General features: G+C 42.9%; 1 protein-coding gene across 1 annotated transcript in view; it reads left to right on the plus strand.

The window, feature by feature from the left end:
• LOC125452300 (cytosolic carboxypeptidase 2-like) overlaps positions 1–19,664 on the plus strand; it is a 131,533-nt gene that overhangs the window by 67,774 nt on the left and 44,095 nt on the right. Inside the window, exons 11-14 of the mRNA XM_048530543.1 lie at positions 4,180–4,307; positions 14,719–14,792; positions 18,731–18,845; positions 19,099–19,242. Of these exons, the coding sequence (XP_048386500.1) occupies positions 4,180–4,307; positions 14,719–14,792; positions 18,731–18,845; positions 19,099–19,242 (461 nt within the window). The remainder of the gene's footprint in view (positions 1–4,179; positions 4,308–14,718; positions 14,793–18,730; positions 18,846–19,098; positions 19,243–19,664) is intronic.

Genomic DNA, 19,664 nt, shown 5'->3' on the forward strand with positions numbered 1-19,664 from the left:
AGAAAATTGGAGCTTCTGTCATCACAATCCATATCTTCAGACAGGAACATGCATGTAAAAGTGCATGGTGCTCCACCAACATGGACTCCTCAGCAATGTAGAATGACTGGCTTGGATCAGCTTGATGCCAATCCAACAGCACAGCTTTTAACCCTCCTTAATGTAGGATAAATTCAGGACTAAACCCCTAACTATATCTGTGATGGAGATTGTGGCACTGTGAGTCAGGCCAGCCTTTAGGTACAGAACTGATGAAGAAAAAAAAGATAATCGACAAAGTGAAAACAAACTTTTCTATCTCTATTCTGTTATCAAAAATTACTTGGAAGCATAATCACTGAATAAATTTGGAATTTGGGATGACACGTTCTACAACTTCTAAATGGTCATCCTTTTTTAATCATTCATGAGAAGTGGGCATTGTTGGCGAAGCCACCATTTATTGCTACTAAGAAAGTGATTGTAAGCCACCACCTTGAACCATTGCATCTGGGTAATTGTTACAACCAGTTCCTGGGAAAAGTTGTATCAGAGATAATGGAACTGCAGATGCTGGAGAATCCGAGATAACAAAATGTGGAGCTGAATGAACACAGCAGGCCAAACAGCACCACAGGAGCACAAAAGCTGACGTTTCGGGCCTAGACCCTTCTTCAGAGAGGGGAATGGGGAGAGGGAATTGGAATAAATAGGGAGAGATGGGGAGGCAGACCGAAGATGGAGAGTAAAGAAGAGAGGTGGAGAGAGTGTAGGTGGGGAGGTAGGGAGGGGATAGGTCAGTCCAGGGTAAATGGACAGGTCAAGGAGGCGGGATGAGGTGGTAGGTTGGAAATGGAGGTGCAGCTTGAGGTGGGAGGAAGGGATAGGTGAGAGGAAGAACTGGTTAGGGAAGCAGAGACAGGCTGGGCTGGTTGTGTGATGCAGTGGGGGGAGGGGACGAACTGGGCTGGTTTTGGGATGCAGTGGGGGAAGGGGAGATTTTGAAGCTTGTGAAGTCCACATTGATACCATTGGGCTGCAGGGTTCCCAAGTGGAATATGAGTTGCTGTTCCTGCAACCTTCGGGTAGCATCATTGTGGCACTTCAGGAGGCCCATGATGGACATGTCGTCTGAGGAATGGGAGGGGGAGTTGAAATGGTTCACGACTGGGAGGTGCAGTTGTTTGTTGCGAACCGAGCGGAGGTGTTCGTTTGTTACAAACCGAGCGGAGGTGTTCCTTGCCCCCACACCTCCTCCCTCACCCCCATCCCAGGCCCCAAGATGACCTTCCATATCAAGTAGATGTTCACCTGCACATCTGACAATGTGGTATATTGTATCCATTGCACCCGGTGTAGCTTCCTCTACATTGGGGAAACCAAGTGGAGGATGGGGACCGCTTTGCAGAACACCTCCGCTCGGTTCGCAACAAACAACTACACCTCCCATTCGTGAACCATTTCAACTCCCCCTTCCATTCCTTAGATGACATGTCCATCATGGGCCTCCTGCAGTGCCACAATGATGCCACCCGAAGGTTGCAGGAACAGCAACTCATATTCCACTTGGGAACCCTGCAGCCCAATGGTATCAATGTGGACTTCACAAGCTTCAAAATCTCCCCTTCCCCTACTGCATCCCAAAACCAGCCCAGTTCTTCCCCTCCCCCCACTGTATCACAAAACCAGCCCAGCTCGTCCCCTCCCCCCACTGCATCCCAAAACCAGCCCAGCCTATCTCTGCTTCCCTAACCTGTTCTTCCTCCTACCCATCCCTTCCTCCCACCTCAAGCTGCACCTCCATTTCCGACCTACCACCTCATCCCGCCTCCTTGACCTGTCCATTTACCTTGGACTGACCTATCCCCTCTCTACCTCCCCACCTATACTCTCCTCTCTACCTATCCTGTTTTCTCTCCATCTTCGGTCCACCTCCTCCTCTCTCCCTATTTATTCCAGTTCCTCTCCCCATCCCCCTCTCTGATGAAGGGTCTAGGCCCGAAATGTCAGCTTTTGTGCTGTTTGGCCTGCTGTGTTCATCCAGCTCCACACTTTGTTATCCTGGGCAAAGTTCCCTGATTTGTTCTGATTCGGACAGGATATTTCAAGTTTTTAGGATCCTAGGTAAGGAGGGATGAACTACCTCCCTGTCTTTATTCATGCATTCTCCCTGGTTGGATGCAATGTGGTTAATTTAGAAAGGTTCCCTTCCCACGTGGATACCTTTCTGCCAGACCCAAACGAACATATGCTTTGAAAGAAGCCAATTTAACCAGGACAGCATGAGATTATCAAATAATGAGTTTATTAGCTACTAACTGCAATTGGAATTAAATACATCACATTTGCACATAGATTAAGAATAAGAAGTGAGTGCAAAAAGTCGAAAGGTAAAAGAAAGATTTATGGATCCAACTCTGAGCCATTGTGGAAGAGTAGATAGTTGAACAATGTACCTGTTAGACAATATGATACTAGTCATGTTGACATTGATAGTTGAACAATTTTGAGATCCTTGACTTATTTTCAGGTTGACTAAAATTCTTTTGCCTTGTTCCTTCTGACAGTGGCTGGCTGGCAGCACTCAAAGTATGAATATATTTTTTCCCTTTCTTCACCTTCAGTACAGGGGCATTTAATGGCTGTTCTCAAAATGCAACCTTCACACCACATTCATTCATATTTTAGAATGTCAGACCAGGTTTGAAACTCACTTTTAAACATTGTCCTGTGTACTTCTGAAAGAAAACAATGCAAAATGGGTCTTGTGCATATTGATATGATTTCCCTCAACATGATCTCAGTCTGAAATCCTCACAGGGGCTTATATTGCAGTTTGTAGTGTATATCTCCCTTTGAAACTTGTTTGGCACCTTCAGATGTGATATTCCAGAAGCTGTCTCCAAACAACGATTGGATTTACATCTGCAGTCATCTTTTGGCTGTATCAGTCATTTTTTAAAACATGTGTTGCAATGGGAAGTTCAGTTTGTCCATGGGGTTACGATCCACAGTCATGACAGTAATAAAAGTACTCCTAAGGTGCTGTTAGGAAGGGAATACCAGAAGTTTGACTCCATATGTTGAAGGAACATAGTTACATATCCAAGACAGGTTGGTGTGCGATATCTAGTAGGACATAGGTGGTGGTTGCTGGCATTGGTCACAGACTGTAAGGTTCTGTTTTAAGGAACTTTGACCAGTTGTTGAAAGTCATTTACTGTTGGTACACATTGCAGCCACATTGTGTTGGTGGTAGAGGCAGTGAATGTTTAAAGTGGGGAATGGAGTATCAATTATGCAAACTGATTTCTGCTGGATGGTGTTAAGTTACTTGAATATTATTAAAGCAACACTCATCCATGCAAGAGGAGAATACTGCATCAAGCTTCTAACTTGTCACTGATTGATAGTGGAAATACTTTGTGAAGTTAGGCGAGATGTCACTTGCCATTGTGTTCCCAACCTCTTTCTTACTCTTTTCAACGTAATATTTGCATAGCTGGTCAGTCATCTCAGCTCCTGGGCATCACTGCAGGAGTTCCTCGGGGTAATGTTCTAATTTCAACCATCAACAGTTGCTTCATCAATGACCTTCCCTCCATCATGACTTCAAAAGAGGGGATATTCGCTAATTATTGCACAAAGTTCAGCTCCACTTAACTTTCCACGCAGCTTGAATGACAATCCTCACTGGTCACTGCTACGGTTCCAGCAGCAGTCACCACTTCCAGCACCATCTCTAGGACCAGAAATGACCAGTTGTTTTTGAAGGTGGCATTCCCTCCCTAGTGTGGGATGGAAGACTTTCATCAGGTGGTTAATGCTCTGTGGACTTAAATTGCTTCATGACAATGGGACTTGGCAGGAATGGATGATAATTCACTTCTACATCCACCAAAAAAACCAACCTTTAACTTACCATAAGATTCTGCACAGGAGTGTTGTGTTCCATTTTCTGTGTGTCTTGTTATACATCCAAGGCAGAAATCTATAAATATGTAGAAAGTAAGGCAACTCAGGGCAAAGTTGTACCATGGGAAGTGGGTGCTTGAGTAGGTCAGCCATGATCCTGTTGAAAAGGAAAACTAATTCAGAAGGTTAAATATCCAATTCCTGCTTATATGTTCTTGATGCCCAGATGATCATTGTCTATTGTGACTTCTTGGCAAATAAGGTACTGATTTCTATTAATGACAGATATGGAAAATTCTAAATCGAAGCTTGGTGTTGTGTTGACTGCAAGAGTACATCCTGGGGAAACTCAAGCCAGCTGGATGATGAAAGGCATCCTGGATTTTCTGCTATCTGAGGAACCTACAGCAAAGGTAGAGATAAACTGGATAACTGCATTATAGATTTGTCTTTAGTTTATCAAAGTTGCTGTTACATTTTGACAAAAAACCATTTGGGGTCCTTGTGCTCTTTTTCATTGCATCAAACTACTTTAGATTAGATTCCTTAAAGTGTGGAAACAGGGCCTTGGGCCCAACAAGTCCACACCGCCCCTTGAAGCATCCCACCCAGACCCATCCCCCTATAATCCACACACCCCTGAATACTATGGGCAATTTAGCATGGCCAATCCACCTAGCCTGCACATCTTTGGACTGTGGGAAGAAACTGGAGCACCTGGAGGAAACCCACGCAGACATGGGGAGAATGTGCAAACTCCACACAGACAGTTGCCCAAGGCTAGAATCGAACCCAGGTCCCTGGTGCTGTAAGGCTGCAGTGCTGACCAATGAGCCACTGTGCCACCCCTACTTATAGGTTCTTTTACTATTTGAATCTCTTCCAGGAGCTTTAGAATCATAGAATCCCTACAGTGTGGAAACAGGCCCTTAAGCCCAACAAGTCCACACCAATCATCAAAGCATTCCACCCAGATCAATCCCCCGTAACCCATCTAATCTACACATCCCCTTCTTTCAGTAATGCACCTACAATTGCACCAGGAAAGGAACTGATGTCACTGAGCCAGACGAGTGTCACTTAATTCCCAGGATGCAATCAGTGCTGTAACCTGAGCTGTAAGATTAGGAATATAGCAGGGATCCACCAGGAGTAGGGAGCCATTGACTGTACACATCTGGCACTGAAAGGGCCATATCACAAAACTGCAGAATTCATCAGCAGGAAGGGCGTTCTGCTTGATAAATATTCAAGTCATCCTGAACAATCAACTGTCAGTCCTCCAAAACTCCGATCGACTCCTTTGAGCAGTCCCTAGACATGACTGACCAGTCCTCTGACTGGCTCCCCACCTGATGGCCCACAGTTTCCCTGATGGATTGCAATGACCCAACAGAATTGACCATTGCCCACTCCTGGCTTGTACGGGGACACATCTCCTAACAGTGAGCATCCCAAGTGGACAACTGATGGTGGCCAAGCCCCTGGTCTGTGTACCATCTATGTCTCTATCTGACAGAACTGAGAACCCCTGAAATACAGCAAAACTCCACTTCCCCAGCACCCACACCCTCAGTCCTTTCATTGAACTAAAAACTATCCTCATCAACATGTTGCTCACCACTCCCCACCCCACCAAATCCCAATAGATCCCTTCCAAAAAATGTATGATATGTTGCCTGTGTGTCCATGCTAAAGACTATGTCAATATGGCAGTGCTGAAAGCCTTTGTACTAATAAACATGGATACGGTGAGCATGCAGTTAGGCGCTAAGTGAATGTGTGCAAAGAGAGCATATGATCAGCCCTGAGATGCAGCCTTATCCAATTCTCAAGCTGGGTGCTGGACGTACAAGTAAAGTGTCCCTGCTCTTGCCTTTCAGGTCTCATTGCTGGTACATTCTGCAATGAAAGCCTGTGCATCCTGAATGGGTTGCTAGTGTACTGGAGCGGTGCCACAATGGTCATGAGGCATTGGCAAATACTAATGTCTGTGGGCAAGGGATGTCTGTGGGTGGATCCAGTGGATCAGCCCTGAGATATAGTTTGGTCATAAGCAACATAGAAGACTTCAGAGCAAATGATATTTTGAAACTGTCAGGTACTTACTCTGGTTTCCATGTTGGGTATACTTGACGGCTAATTTCTTTGTGTACTTAGTAAAATAGAAATTTGAATATTAATGATGCAAGTTGGGCTGCTGACAAGGCATTTAACAAGCAATAATCCCCTTAATTAGCACCTAGCTTCTGCCTTCTGAGCAACTCAACATATCCTTTGTTGGAAGTGTAAAAAATGAAATGAGATGTTCCTGACTTTGTGATGGGTCTTGCCAGAATTTTCATCTGATTCTGCCACAAATCTTGGCATTGCTTACATTGCTTACACACCTATAAAGGACCTTCAGCCTTATCTCTGTTTTACCTGCCAAATAAAATGCACCAGATAAACTATTTCCTTCAAGTTTCATTAACACTGCCCTCTTTAGCCCTAGGAATGATCAGAATTGCAAAAAGTCATTACAACAGTCAATGATTTGATTTGATTTGATTTATTGTTGTTGTGTACTGAAATACAGTGAACGGTGATGTTTTGCATGCTCTACAAAAGTGTATAAGGACAGGAAAACACACTGCAGAATGCAGTGTTACAGCCACAGAGAAGGTGCGTACAACATTAACATTTGAGAGGTCCATTAAAAATGTCTGATAACAGCAGCAAAGAAGCTGTTCTTAAATCTGTTCATACGTGTATTCAAACTTTTATATCTTCTATTTGACAGAAAAGTGTGAAATAGAGTATAACCATGGGGAGGGCTCTTTGATTATGTTGGTTCCTTTCCCTAGGCAGCAGAAACTATAGATGGAGTCAATGGATGGAAGGGTGCTTTGCACAATGGACTAAGCTGTATTCATGACTCTCTAGTTTCTTTCAGCCTTGAGGAGAACAGCTGCCATACCACGTTAAATTGCATTGGATTAGAATGCTTTCTCTGATGCATCTATAAAAGTTGGTCAGAGCCCTTGTGAACATACAGGTTTCCTCAGGCTCCTGAGGAAGCAGAGGGACCGAGTGCTTCCTTTGACTGTCGCGCCAACATGGGTGGACCAAGGCAGATTGTTGGCGATCATCACTCCCAGGAACTTGACGCCCTTGACTATCACCACCTCAGCACCATTGATGCAGGCAGGTGCCCCCCACTCCACTACCTGAAGTCAATGGCCAGCTCCTTCATTTTGCTGGTGTTGACAGAGAGATTGTTGTCTTCACAACATACCTCTTTTCTCAGTCTTATCATTGTTTGAAATCCAACTCATAATGGTGGTGTCATCAGCAAAATTGTAAATGGAGTTGGGGCAGAATTTGATGATGCAGTTTTGAGTATATAAGGAATATAGTCAGGCGATGAGTACGCAGCCTTGAGTGGCAGCAATATTGAGGATTAACATGGACACAGTTTTGTCACCTATTCTCACTCCGGTCTATAGGTCAGGAAGTCAAGGATGCAATTACAGAGGGAGGAACCAATGCCTAGGTCTCCAAGTTTGGAGTTGAAAATTTTGTTTGGAATTATGGTGTTGAAGACAGAGCTGTAGTCAATAGGTAGGAGCCTGCTTAGTTGTTCTTGCTATTTAGATGTTCCAGGGATGAATGTAGAGCCAGGGAGATGATGTTTGCCATGGGCCTGTTGTCGCAAAAGGTGAATTGCAAAGGATCAATCTGTGAGGTTGGAATTGATGTGAGCTATGACTACTCTCTCAAAGCACATCATAATTGTGGACGTCAGCGCCCCGGGCAGGAATCATTGAGGCATGCTGCATGATTTTTCTTTGGCACTGGGATAACGGTTTTGTTGAAGCAGGAGGAACTTCAGATCTAAGTAGGGAGAGTTTAAAGGTGTTTGCAAATACTCCCGCCTGCTGGCCTACACAGGATCTGAGTACATAGCTGGGGACTACATCTGGGCCAGGCACTTTCCATGGGCTCATTCTTCAGAAGGCCAACCTAATGTCAGAATTGGTGGCATAGGTACAGGTGCACTCAAGGCTGTTGAGATGGGTGATATCATTTCACTGAACTTCAGTTCAAATTGAGTATAGAGTGCATTGAGCTTGGCTAGGGATCTACTGTTGCCTGCAATTCTGTTTGGCTTTGCTTTGTAACCCATTATGTCTCGTAAGCCTTAACACAAGTGATGGGTGTCTGTGTGGTTGGTCTGGGTCTCATGATTAGTTGGAGTTGCCTTTTGTTGACTCTAATGGCCTTACGAAGGTCGTACCTGGATTTCTTATATAAGTCGGGGTTATCACCTCAGGCCTGGACTTCAGTAGGGAGCAGATCTTCCAGTTCATCCATTGGTTCTCGTTAAGGAACACTCAGATTAACTCTGTCAGCAGGCAGCCTTCTACATACTTACTAATGAAGTCAGTAATAACAGTGGCATGTTTAGTTCTTGAAAACGGACCAGTCCATCCACCAAGTGTAAGCAGTCAGGTAGAAACCCTTCCATTACCTTAGACCGATACTGCACTACTTTCTGTACTGGGTCCTCATGTTTCAATTTCTGCTTGTAAGCCAAGAGGAGAAACAGAGCATTGTGGTCTGATTTTTCAAATGTGGATGGGGTGTGCGGCGGTAAGCATTTTTGATGGTTGTGCAGCAATGGCCAAGGATGTTTGGACACCTGGTGAGACAGGAGACGTACTGATGGTGTTTTGCCAGAAGGCTGGTCTGGTTGAAGTCACCAGCTACAATGAACAAAGCCTTGCAGTATTCTGTCTCAAGACTGTTTTAGTGTTGTATACTTTGCTTGGGGTAGATGTAGACTGCCATCAAGAAGTGAGTTCATGCAGCAAGTAGTATGGACGGCACTTCGCTATAAGATATTCTAGGTCTAGGGAGCAGTAATTTGCCAAGGTCACCACATCTCAGCACCAAGAGGTGTTGGTCAGAAAGTAGTCACCACCATCCCTTGCCTTGTTCTCGGAAACTGGGTGGTCCACTCGTTGAACTGAGAAACCCTAAGCTTGTAAGGCATAGTCAGATGTAAAAGGAGTGAACCACGTCTCTGTGAAACAGGGCACACAACACTTTGGAAAATGAATCCAGCTTCAAAGTCATCCATCTTGTTTTCAATGGCTTGGACGTTTGCCAGGAGTATGCTGAGGCGGGGGGGGGGGAGGGGGGGGGTACTTGAAACCCTGAAGTTTCAGTCTCACTTGAAATCCAGCACAACTGCAACATTTCCTGGGCAGGTTGCTACTCCTATTCGATCCCAGGCGAGGGCCATGGAAATCTGCTGCTCTGAAAGATAAGTGCATACTCTTGATGAGATCCTGGGCACCAGTAAAAGCTTTGCGAGTTCTAGGGGCGGGGGAGGGGTGTGCAGTGTTCCCATGGTCATTTTGGTCAGGCGTCCTCACTGTCGGGTCACCATGAGGCCAGGTATTTTTTTCTGTGCTGGTTGGTTCTCGGTTCCGGGTTCCCACAAGATCAGGGAGGTCAGGTCTGCGAGAGGCCGGAAGACATTTGATCCCTTTAGGCTTTCGTTTCCAGCATTGGCAAGGTAAGTGGATACATCTGATGGGCCCCTGGGCACTAGACCCTTTCACAAGTGCTCCAGGGTTCTTGCAGTCAGTCTGGTTGGACGCCCTCAATTCTGGCTCAGTGTGTGGTCTGGTCTTGTTCCCATGATGATAAGGCCTTGGTAATCTTGACTTAATAGTCGAACAATTTCAAACCTGAAAGTTGATTTAAGAGAGCATTGTTTGCAATTCTGATAGTCTTAGAATTGAGGATTAGACAAGCAGAACAATTATAAGATATGTAAGAATAAGATCATTTATTAACAGCTCACAGGGTTACCATGCCCAACTGCCATCTTCGTGCCATTGATGACCATTCACACTTCTTTGGAAAAGCTGTTAATCTATTCCTTAAGGAAAGGAAATTATTGAAATACCTCAATGCTGGCAGAAACCAGCTGGGTGGACAGTTAAATTAGATATTTCCTTGAGGTAACAAGATCTTGCTGGCTGCAAACAGTAAGCTGCTCCCAGAGAGTGGCTAAACCATCCTCAATGCCTTTAGATATACATATCCAGATTATGTGGCATCAAGGGCATCAAGGACAGTTTTAACTGAGACTTGGGGAGGGAATGAATGATGGGTCTGAATTTTACAAATCCTTAGGCAATAAGCTGGGAGGGGACAAGACTGGCACAGTAGTCAGTATCTATGAAGTCCCTGCTTTTGAGGCCCTCCATTGCTGATGGAGTGCACTCCTTCCACCCCACCTCTGACATAATGATAGTGTTAACTGTTCCTTATAACAACCCTCCACCTGCCAGGACCCAGAGCTACCCTTGCACTTTTCAACAGAGCCTTGATCATTGAGGTGCTATCTCCTCACAATGACAGGCTCAACAATGGCCATCACTCATCGTGATGCTGTTGAAGCTATTGAGTTGCTGCCCCTCTGATTTATACTGGCAGCTACTGGGTGGACCATCATTCTTCATAGGAATTAGCCACTTTATTGACCACTGCTAAGTTGATGCCTCACTGTGCAGGATCTTAATCAGGATTGTCATTCTGTTTTGGCTCTGAGAGCAGGTTGCCATTTTACTAAACTCATAACCATATCAGCAGTAAGCAAAAGACATTTCTATAAAAAATCATTTATGATTTACTCTTTACAAGTAACAATAACTTCCTAGAAAGCATTTAATACATAAGTTATAAAAGTTAACTAAATAAGTAGTAATGGCTGGACAGGTGATGTGCTGTAGCTGTATGATGTGGGAGCTGGCTGGTCCCATTGTGAACGGCAGCGACCACATCTGCAGCAAGTGTTGGTTACTGGAAGAACTCCGGATCAGAGTAAATGATCTAGAATCTGAGCTTCAAACTGCGGCAAATCCGGGAGGCGGAGAGTTACCTGGACACTTCGTTTCAGGAGGCAGTCACACCCGGTAGATTAAATAACTCAAATTCAGAAAGTGTTCAGGGACAAGGTATAACTGTAAGTGAGGCAGGTAGGAGGATTCAGAGTTCAGGAGTGCAGGAGCCTCAGCCCTTGACCTTGACCAACAGGTATGAGATTCTTGCTCCCTGTACAGATGAGGAAAAGGACTGTGGACAGGATGAGCCAGCTGACCACGGCACCATGGTGCAGACGGCCATTCAAGAGGGGGGAGCAAAAAGACAGGTAGTTGTTATAGGGGATTCTATTATTAGGGGGACAGATAGTATCCTATGCAAGCCGGATCGGGAGTCCCCGCATGGTGTGTTGCCTGCCGGTGCCAGGGTGCAGGACATCTCTCACCGGGTTGAAAGGATATTGGAGCGGGAGGGGGAGGGGGAGGATCCTGTTGTTGTGGTCCACGTTGGGACTAACAACATTGGCAAAGCTAGGGTAGAGGACCTGTTCAGGGATTATGAAGCACCAGGAAAGAAATTGAAGTACAGGTCCTCAAGGGTCATAATCTCCGGATTACTGCCTGAGCCACGTGCTAATTGGTATAGGGAAGAGAAAGTTAGGGAAGTAAACACGTGGCTAAGCGATTGGTGTGGGAAAGAGGGATTCCATTTCATGGGGCATTGGCATCAGTTTTGGAATTGGGGGGATCTGTACCGTTGAGATGGTCTCCACCTGAACCGATCTGGAACCAGTGTTCTAGCAAAAACGATAAATAGGGTGGTCAGTAGGACATTAAGCTTCTGAGTCGGGGGAAGGGAAAGCGAAAGAGACAGGGAGTGTGGAGTTAAATGGAAAGATAAGCAACAGGATAGCATGTGTACAGGTGGATTTAAGCTCAAGGCAGACTAGGAATACGGCAAAAAGGAAGGATAGCTTAAGACATCTTGGGATTTCCAACCTCTCTAATAATGATAAGAAAGTTAGCATTAAGGCACTTTATCTAAATGCTCGTATTATTTGCAACAAAGTAGATGAATTAACAGCACAAATCCTCTTGAATGATTATGATGTGATGGTTGCAGGGAGTTCAGGGCTGGCAGTTAAACATCCAAGGATTCATAACATATCGAAAAGACAGGGAGGTGGGCAGAGGGGGTGGGGTTGCCTTGTTGGTTAAGAATGAAAATAAATCTACGGCACTGAATGACGTAGGGTCAGAAGATGTGGAGTCTGTGTGGGTGGAATTGAGGAACCACAAAGGCAAAAAAACTATAATGGGAGTTATGTACAGACCTCCTAATAGTGATCAGGGCCAGGGGCACAAGATGCACCGAGAAATAGATAGAGCATGTCAGAAAGGCAAGGTCACGGTGATCTTGGGGGACTTCAATATGCAGGTGGGCTAGGTGAATAACGTTGCTGGTGAATCCAAAGAAAAGGAATTCATGGAATGTTTGCAGGATGGCTTTTTGGAACAGCTTATGATGGAGTCCACAAGGGAGCAGGCTATTCTGGACTTAGTGCTATGTAATGAGCCAGACTTTATAAGAGACCTTAAAGTAAGGGAACACTAAGGAAGCAGCAATCATAATATGGTAGAGTTCAGTCTGCAGTTTGAAAGTGAGAAGGCAAAATCGGATGTAATGGTATTACAGTTAAATAAAGGTAATTACAGGGGCACGAGAGAGGAATTGGCAAAAATCGACTGGAAGCAGAGCCTAGCGGAGAAGACAGTAGACCAACAATGGCAGGAGTTTCTGGGTGTAGTTGAGGACACAGTACAGAGGTTCATCCCAAAGAAAAGAAAGATTATCCGGGGTGGGATTAGACAGCCGTGGCTGACAAAGGAAGTCAGGGAATATATCAAAGAAAAAGAGACAGCCTATAAAGTGGCCAACAGCACTGGGAAATCAGAAGATTGGGAAGGCTACAAAACAGAGGATAACAAAGAGAGAAATAAGGAAGGAGAGGATCAAATATGAAGGTGGGCTAGCTAGTAATATTAGAAATGGTAGTAAAAGCTTCTTTCAATACATAAGAAACAAACGAGAGGCAAAAGTAGATATTGGGCTGCTCCAAATTGATGCTGGAAGGCTAGTGATGGGAGATAAGGAAATAGCTGAAGAACTTAATAAGTACTTTGCGTCAGTCTTCACAGTGGAAGACATGAGTAGTATGCCAACAATTAGGGAGAGTCAGGGGGCAGAGTTGAGCATGGTAGGCATTACAAAAGAGAAAGTGCTAGAAAAGCTAAAAGGTCTAAAAATTGATAAATCTCCTGGCCCCGATGGGCTACATCCTAGAGTTCTGAGGGAGGTGACTGGGGAAATAGCGGAGGCTTTGGTCGTGATCTTTCAAAAGTCACTGGAGTCAGGGAAAGTCCCAGACGATTGGAAAATTGCTGTTGTAATCCCATTGTTTAAAGAAAGGATCAAGGCAAAAGATGGAAAATTATAGGCCGATTAGCCTAACCTCAGTAGTTGGTAAAATTCTAGAATCCATTGTTAAGGAGGAGATTTCTAAATTCCTAGAAGTGCAGGGTCAGATTAGAACAAGTCGGCATGGATTTAGTAAGGGGAGGTCATGCCTGACAAACCTGTTAGAATTCTTTGAAGAGGTAACAAGTATGTTAGACCAGGGAAACCCAGTAGATGTTATCTATCTAGGCTTCCAAAAGGCCTTTGATACAGTGCCTCACGGGAGGCTGCTGAGCAAGGTGAGGGCCCATGGTGTTCAAGGTGAGCTACTGGCTTGGATTGAGGATTGGCGGTCTGACAGAAGGCAGATAGTTGGGATAAAAGGCTCTTTTTCAGAATGGCAACCGGTGACGAGTGGTGTCCCGCAGTGTTCAGTGTTGGGGCCGCAGCTGTTCACCTTATATATTAATGATCTGGATGAAGGGACTGGGGGCATTCTGGCGAAGTTTTCCAATGATACAAAGATAGGTGGACAGGCAGGTAGTACTGAAGAGGTGGGGAAGCTGCAGAAAGATTTAGACAGTTTAGGAGAGTGGTCCAAGAAATGGCTGATGAAATTCAATGTGAGTAAATGTGAGGTTTTGCACTTTGGAAAAAAGAATACAGGCATGGACTATTTTCTAAATGGTGAGGAAATTCGCAAAGCTGAAGTACAAAGGGATCTGGGAGTGTTGGTCCAGGATTCCCTAAAGGTTAACTTGCAGGTAGAGTGTGTAATTAAGAAAGTGAATGTAATGTTGTCGCTTATCTCAAGATGGTTGGAATATAAAAGCAGTGATGTGCTTCTGAGGCTTTTAAAGCTCTAGTTAGGCCCCATTTAGAATACTGTGTCCAATTTTGGGCCCTACACCTCAGGAAGGACATACTAGCCCTGGAGTGTGTCCAGCGGAGATTCACACAGATGATCCCTGGAATGGTAGGTTTAACTTATGATGAACGGCTAAGGATCCTGGGATTGTACTCATTAGAGTTTAGAAGGTTGAAGGGAGATCTAATAGAAACTTACAAGATCATGTATGGTTTAGAAGGGGTGGACGCTAGGAAGTTGTTTCCATTAGGCTGGGAGACTAGGACCTGTGGTCACAGCCTTAAAATTGGAGGGGGTAAAGTTAAAAGTGAAATGAGATGACATTTCTTCAGCCAGAGAGTGGTGGGCTTGTGGAATTCACTGCCACGGAGTGCAGTGGAGGCCAGGACGTTGGATGCCTTCAAGGCAGAGATCGACAAATTCTTGATCTCAGAAGGAATCAAGGGCTACGGGGAGAGTGCAGGGATTTGGAGTTGAAATGCCCATCAGCCATGATTTAAATGGCGGAGTGGTCTTGATGGGCTGAATGGCCTTACTTCCACTCCTATTTCTTATGGTCTTAATGAAGTATATTTTAAACTATGTTTCACTAATTTTTAACTTTTTTCTCTCTACAGGAACTGCGAAGGAGATGCATCTTTAAAATTGTTCCTATGCTAAATCCAGATGGAGTGATAGTAGGAAACTATAGGTATAGCATTCTAAGTAATTACATTTAACACAAATTAAATGCTTTACCATTGAGTCCATTTGTATTACACATGGATATATAGCGCATTATCTTTCCATTGCCTTGTTGCTATTTTGTTCTGTTACTTGGAGGAAGCCCAGAACAACACTTTCAGAAGGTTGATTACACAAAAGACAGTTTGAATAGACAATTCTCATCCATTGGTCCCATTTTACACAAGTTCAATATAAAACCCTCATGTGCGGAGCCTGCAATGACAGCAAACAGCTTTGTCCTGGCCAACATCTATCAAGGAATCATATGTGCAGAATATTCATAGACAAGGATTGTCATTGCCAACACTTACTCAAAAAATCTCACCCCGAGATGCTTCCCTCCAGGTTATCTCTTAACTTGATGATTTGGAGTACAAAATGTTGTATAAAAGGCCATTTGAGTGATGCTACTATTTGTTCAAAATTCTGCCTTCATTTTTGAGGCTTCAATTCATTCAAGATATATTCACTTTGAATAACTTCCATGAATTTCAAAATACACAGAATAAAGTTGGATGACATGAAGCCATCAATTCCCAGCTTTTCTGTACTGTAATGCATTTGGGTAAGTTCTCTTGAGAGTAGGTTGCTTCCATAATAAAGAAGCAAGATCTTTGTAGCAACCTGCTACTTTTCTCATTGTGGAGACATCACATACAAATGAGCCAAATGTTATCATCCATTAATGGTTGGTCGTTGTTTGGGCAGCAGAAAACATTTTTATTATTTATATGTCACTTATAATACAGCTCAGACTTTAAATTTAGACATATTCAGAACCTTCTTACACATATTTCTTCATGCTTTTGTAAGCTATTTGGAAAGTGACACAGAAATTCTGTTCATACATGTTAGCAGAGTTTCTGCCAAGTATCCAGTTTAGATTCAGCGGCACCAAAGAAGTATTTGCTCCCCGCCTCCTGGTTGGGCATACTGCACAAAAATCAACGCAGTTAGAAAACTGTTCCTGTGGATGCTGAAAATCTCAAATAAAAACAGAAACTTTTGAAGAAACTCTACAGGTGTGGCATGAGGATGGAATGAGAAACAGAACTGATGTTTCCAGTCTAGTATGACTGAAATCTAGTTTAGCTGAAGAGTCATACTGGGCCTCTACTATTACCTCTGTTTCTCCAGTCTTGCTGAATTCCACCAGCACTTCCTGCATCCAATGTAAAAAAAAGCTTTGAGGCCCGAGGGAGAATAAATTTATGTTCTAACATTCAAGTAGAGTTAACCACATTCTCCTTTCAGTGCGTAATGTTTTCTCATTTTAGCTACACGTGAATAATTTAACAAAGAAATATTACGAAAGACAGACAGAAGCAGAAAGGCCAAGAACAATGTTGACTGAAATGTGAATTAATGATAGAGTGAAAGCTGCCTGAATTGCATTAAGAAATTGACCTATTGGGAGTGGGGGCTACTGCCAGTACTACACAGAGGCCTAGCCACAGGATTGGTGCTAGACTCCAGGGCTGATGTAGCTATGGGAAATTTTGGGGTTATGAAGAGTCATGATCATAAAGTCCTGGAGTCATACAGCATGGAAACAGATCCTTATATCCAACCAGTCCATGTTGAACATAATCTCAAACTGAACTAGTCCCACCTGCCTGCTCCTGACCCATATCCCTCCAAACCTTTCCTATTCATGCACTTATCCAAATGTCTTTTAAAACATTACAATTGTACCCACAACCACCACTTCCTCTGTTCTATAACACGACCCAAGGCCCTGCCATTAATTGTATAGGCCGAACCATTAGTTACATAAGCCTTACCATTGATTGTTGGGGTTTCTGACAAAATGGAAGGTTCATGATTTCAGGTGAAACCTTATTCCTTATGCCTAGCCCTTAATCAGGCACAGGTTGTCTGTCAATGAGGGACCCACCCCATGATACTGCAGCTAAATCTGATTGGATGTGGCTTTGAGGCCTTCAGGAGGCAAAGGAGACCATTTTGAATTCAGAGAAATCATGTTTAACCAATTTATTGGAATTCACTGAGGATGTAACATATGCTGTGAATAAAGGGGAACTGTTAGATATATTGTACTTAGATTCTAAGAAGACATTTGATAAGATGCCATGCTGAATATTGTTGGAAAATGAAAGCTATTGGTGCAGGATGTAACATTTTGCCAATGACTGAGGATTGACTAGCTAACAGAAAACAGAGAGTGGACATAAATTGATTATTTCCTCATTCTCAAGATGTAGCAGGTCATCTGCTAAATGGAGCTGGGGCCTTGATATTTTAAAATTTTACATAAATATCTTGAATGAAGGATGGAAACTAAGGTTGATACAAGTTTGAATTCTATTTCTACATTGTATGTGTAAAGAAGAATATTTAGTTTTGTTTTGGTGATCTGTGAGTGATGCCGTGTGACTGAAATATGCTTATATGTATCTTAATGTGCGATTAGTTCTGTGCCTTAGCAAAAGAGTAGAAGATTAGGCTGTTGCCCAGTAACACAGTATCCTCTGACACAGAGAGATACAGAAAAATTTCCCTTTAGAGAGAGAGACAACGATTCGGAATGTTAGTGAAAGAATATTAGCGAGTATGATGGTTTCTTTCAGAGAGAAAGGTCATGCATTAGCAGGGGCACAGTTTAATATTCTCCAAAACAGTCAAATAAGGAGAAAGGTGATGTAAGAAACTACAGAAATAGAAGGCTGTGGAAGAGGAATAAAAGAAACTTTCATTAGGGATTAAATGAGCTATATTAATAGTTTAAGAGCCTCATAAAGAAACATGAACTCAAGAAGATAACATCAAATGAATACAGAAGTTTTCTGGAGCGAAATCAATTACAGCTGTGCCAAATGAGCAGGTAACATTAAAACAGAAAGAAGGGTGACCCATCACTAGGTCTGAGAATCTACAAGGTTTTTTTTAGGAAAATATGTGGATTTTTTACTTCTGATATTTGTAATAAGACCATTTCAACAAGTTTCATGTATAGACTCAAAGAAGAAGCCCATCCATAGATAGTAGGAACTGCAGGTGCTGGAGAATCTGAGATAATAAGGTGTAGAGCCACGTGAACACAGTGGGCCAAGCAACATCACAGGAGCAGGAAGGCTGACATTTCAGGCCTAGACCCTTTTTCAGAAATGGGGGAGGGGAGGAGGTTCTGAAATAAATAGAGAGAGAGGGGGAGGTGGATAGAAGCCCATTCAGTCAAGTATAGTGTAAAGTAGTTGTGGTTTTCTTCCCTTTTCATATGTAATAAACTTTGATGATTTTCTGCTAGCCTCTTGTGAATATATTCAGTGACTGACCACCATTGTCAACAAATTTCAAAAATAAAACTTAGATCGGCCCAAGGTAAAGGTAAAAGATAGGGCAATTGCTGTCACCTCAAACAGCCTTTACCCATAATCACATACTAATAGAGGAAGAAAATGCCACTAGGTACTAGAAGTAGTTATCTGGAAAAATACCACACTTTCTCCTATACAAGTCTCATGAATTATAATGTCTTTAAATATTTCTACCTAATGTACACCAGGCTTTATAGAATTTAACTACGTTTAAGTCTTGACCAAACACAGTCAACTTACGTGATTTAAAATTTAAACAAAGCCAGTTGCTTAACTGTCAGTCATCACTAATTGGTGCATTCTCCATGGTGATGATTCTACCATACAAATTCAACTTTCTAACCAATCTGCACCCTCCTTTCATATACTATAAATGTTGCTTTTTTCCTTAAAATAGTATTCTTGCAAATTAACCGGATAAGTGCAAGACAGAAAGCTTTAAAAAAAGGTTAGCCTTTTTCCACAATACAGCATTTAAACATGTATAATTGTAAAACTGAGCTTTTCAGATTAAGTTATAATGGATCATAGTATTTGTTTATAGTGTGTATCCTTTTCATTCCAGATGCTCTCTTTCTGCTAGAGATCTCAACCGGAATTATTGGCATCCAAATCAGGAACTCTTCCCTACAGTTTGGCACACAAAAAAGATGGTGGAAGAGCTACAGAAAGACAATTATGTAAACCATAGATGATGGAACTGAGATACTATACCATAAATACTTCGTAGAAACATATAATACTCTTATTTATTTGTCTGATTTAAGACTTATTGTCAAAATCTGAATCGCTAAGGTCTAAGATTTTGTTTTGGTTATCAGTCTTCGGTTAAGTTGATTGCCTTCATCTTAATCTTAGAAAGTTGAAGACAAATAGATGATCTGTGAAAAATACTAGATTTATATCTTAATTTTGAGTTTTATCTCATTGCAGATCCTTCTGTACGGAGACCTCCATGGCCACAGCCGAAAACCCAATGCTTTTATGTATGGCTGCAGTCAGACAGGAGCTACTTGTCAATTTGAAATACTCAACTACCTCAGAGAGAGAATATTTCCATGGCTGATCTCTCAGAGGGTAATTCAGAATGGGGTTTTGCTATTGCACTTAAGCTTAATTGCAAGTGATTTTATGACAGCCATCTTTTATGCTTATTGATAAAAACCCAATGTCATGAGCTAGCTTTCAGTTTCTATACAGTCAAATTTCCATAGACCAGCTGCAAGCTCTTTAAATCTAGCTATATAATAGTTCTTGTATTGTCTAAGATCAATGCTAGTGGTCACCTTTGTTACTGAAATGCAGGATTTTGGCATGTGGCTGAAAATCCCTGATAAAGCTCCCTAAATCAATTTTGAGATGTGTTTCATTCTAAGAAATCTTACTTTTGGCTTGCAGCTACTGCTGTATTTCAGAGCCAATGGCGTGGAACCCAGAATCTGAATTAAAATAAGGCCAAAATAAAGCTCCCCTTTCTCTCTTATTACCTTGATTTATTT

The sequence above is a fragment of the Stegostoma tigrinum genome, chromosome 4 (assembly GCF_030684315.1).
Source record: "Stegostoma tigrinum isolate sSteTig4 chromosome 4, sSteTig4.hap1, whole genome shotgun sequence".
Classification (NCBI taxonomy): Eukaryota; Metazoa; Chordata; class Chondrichthyes; order Orectolobiformes; family Stegostomatidae; genus Stegostoma; species Stegostoma tigrinum.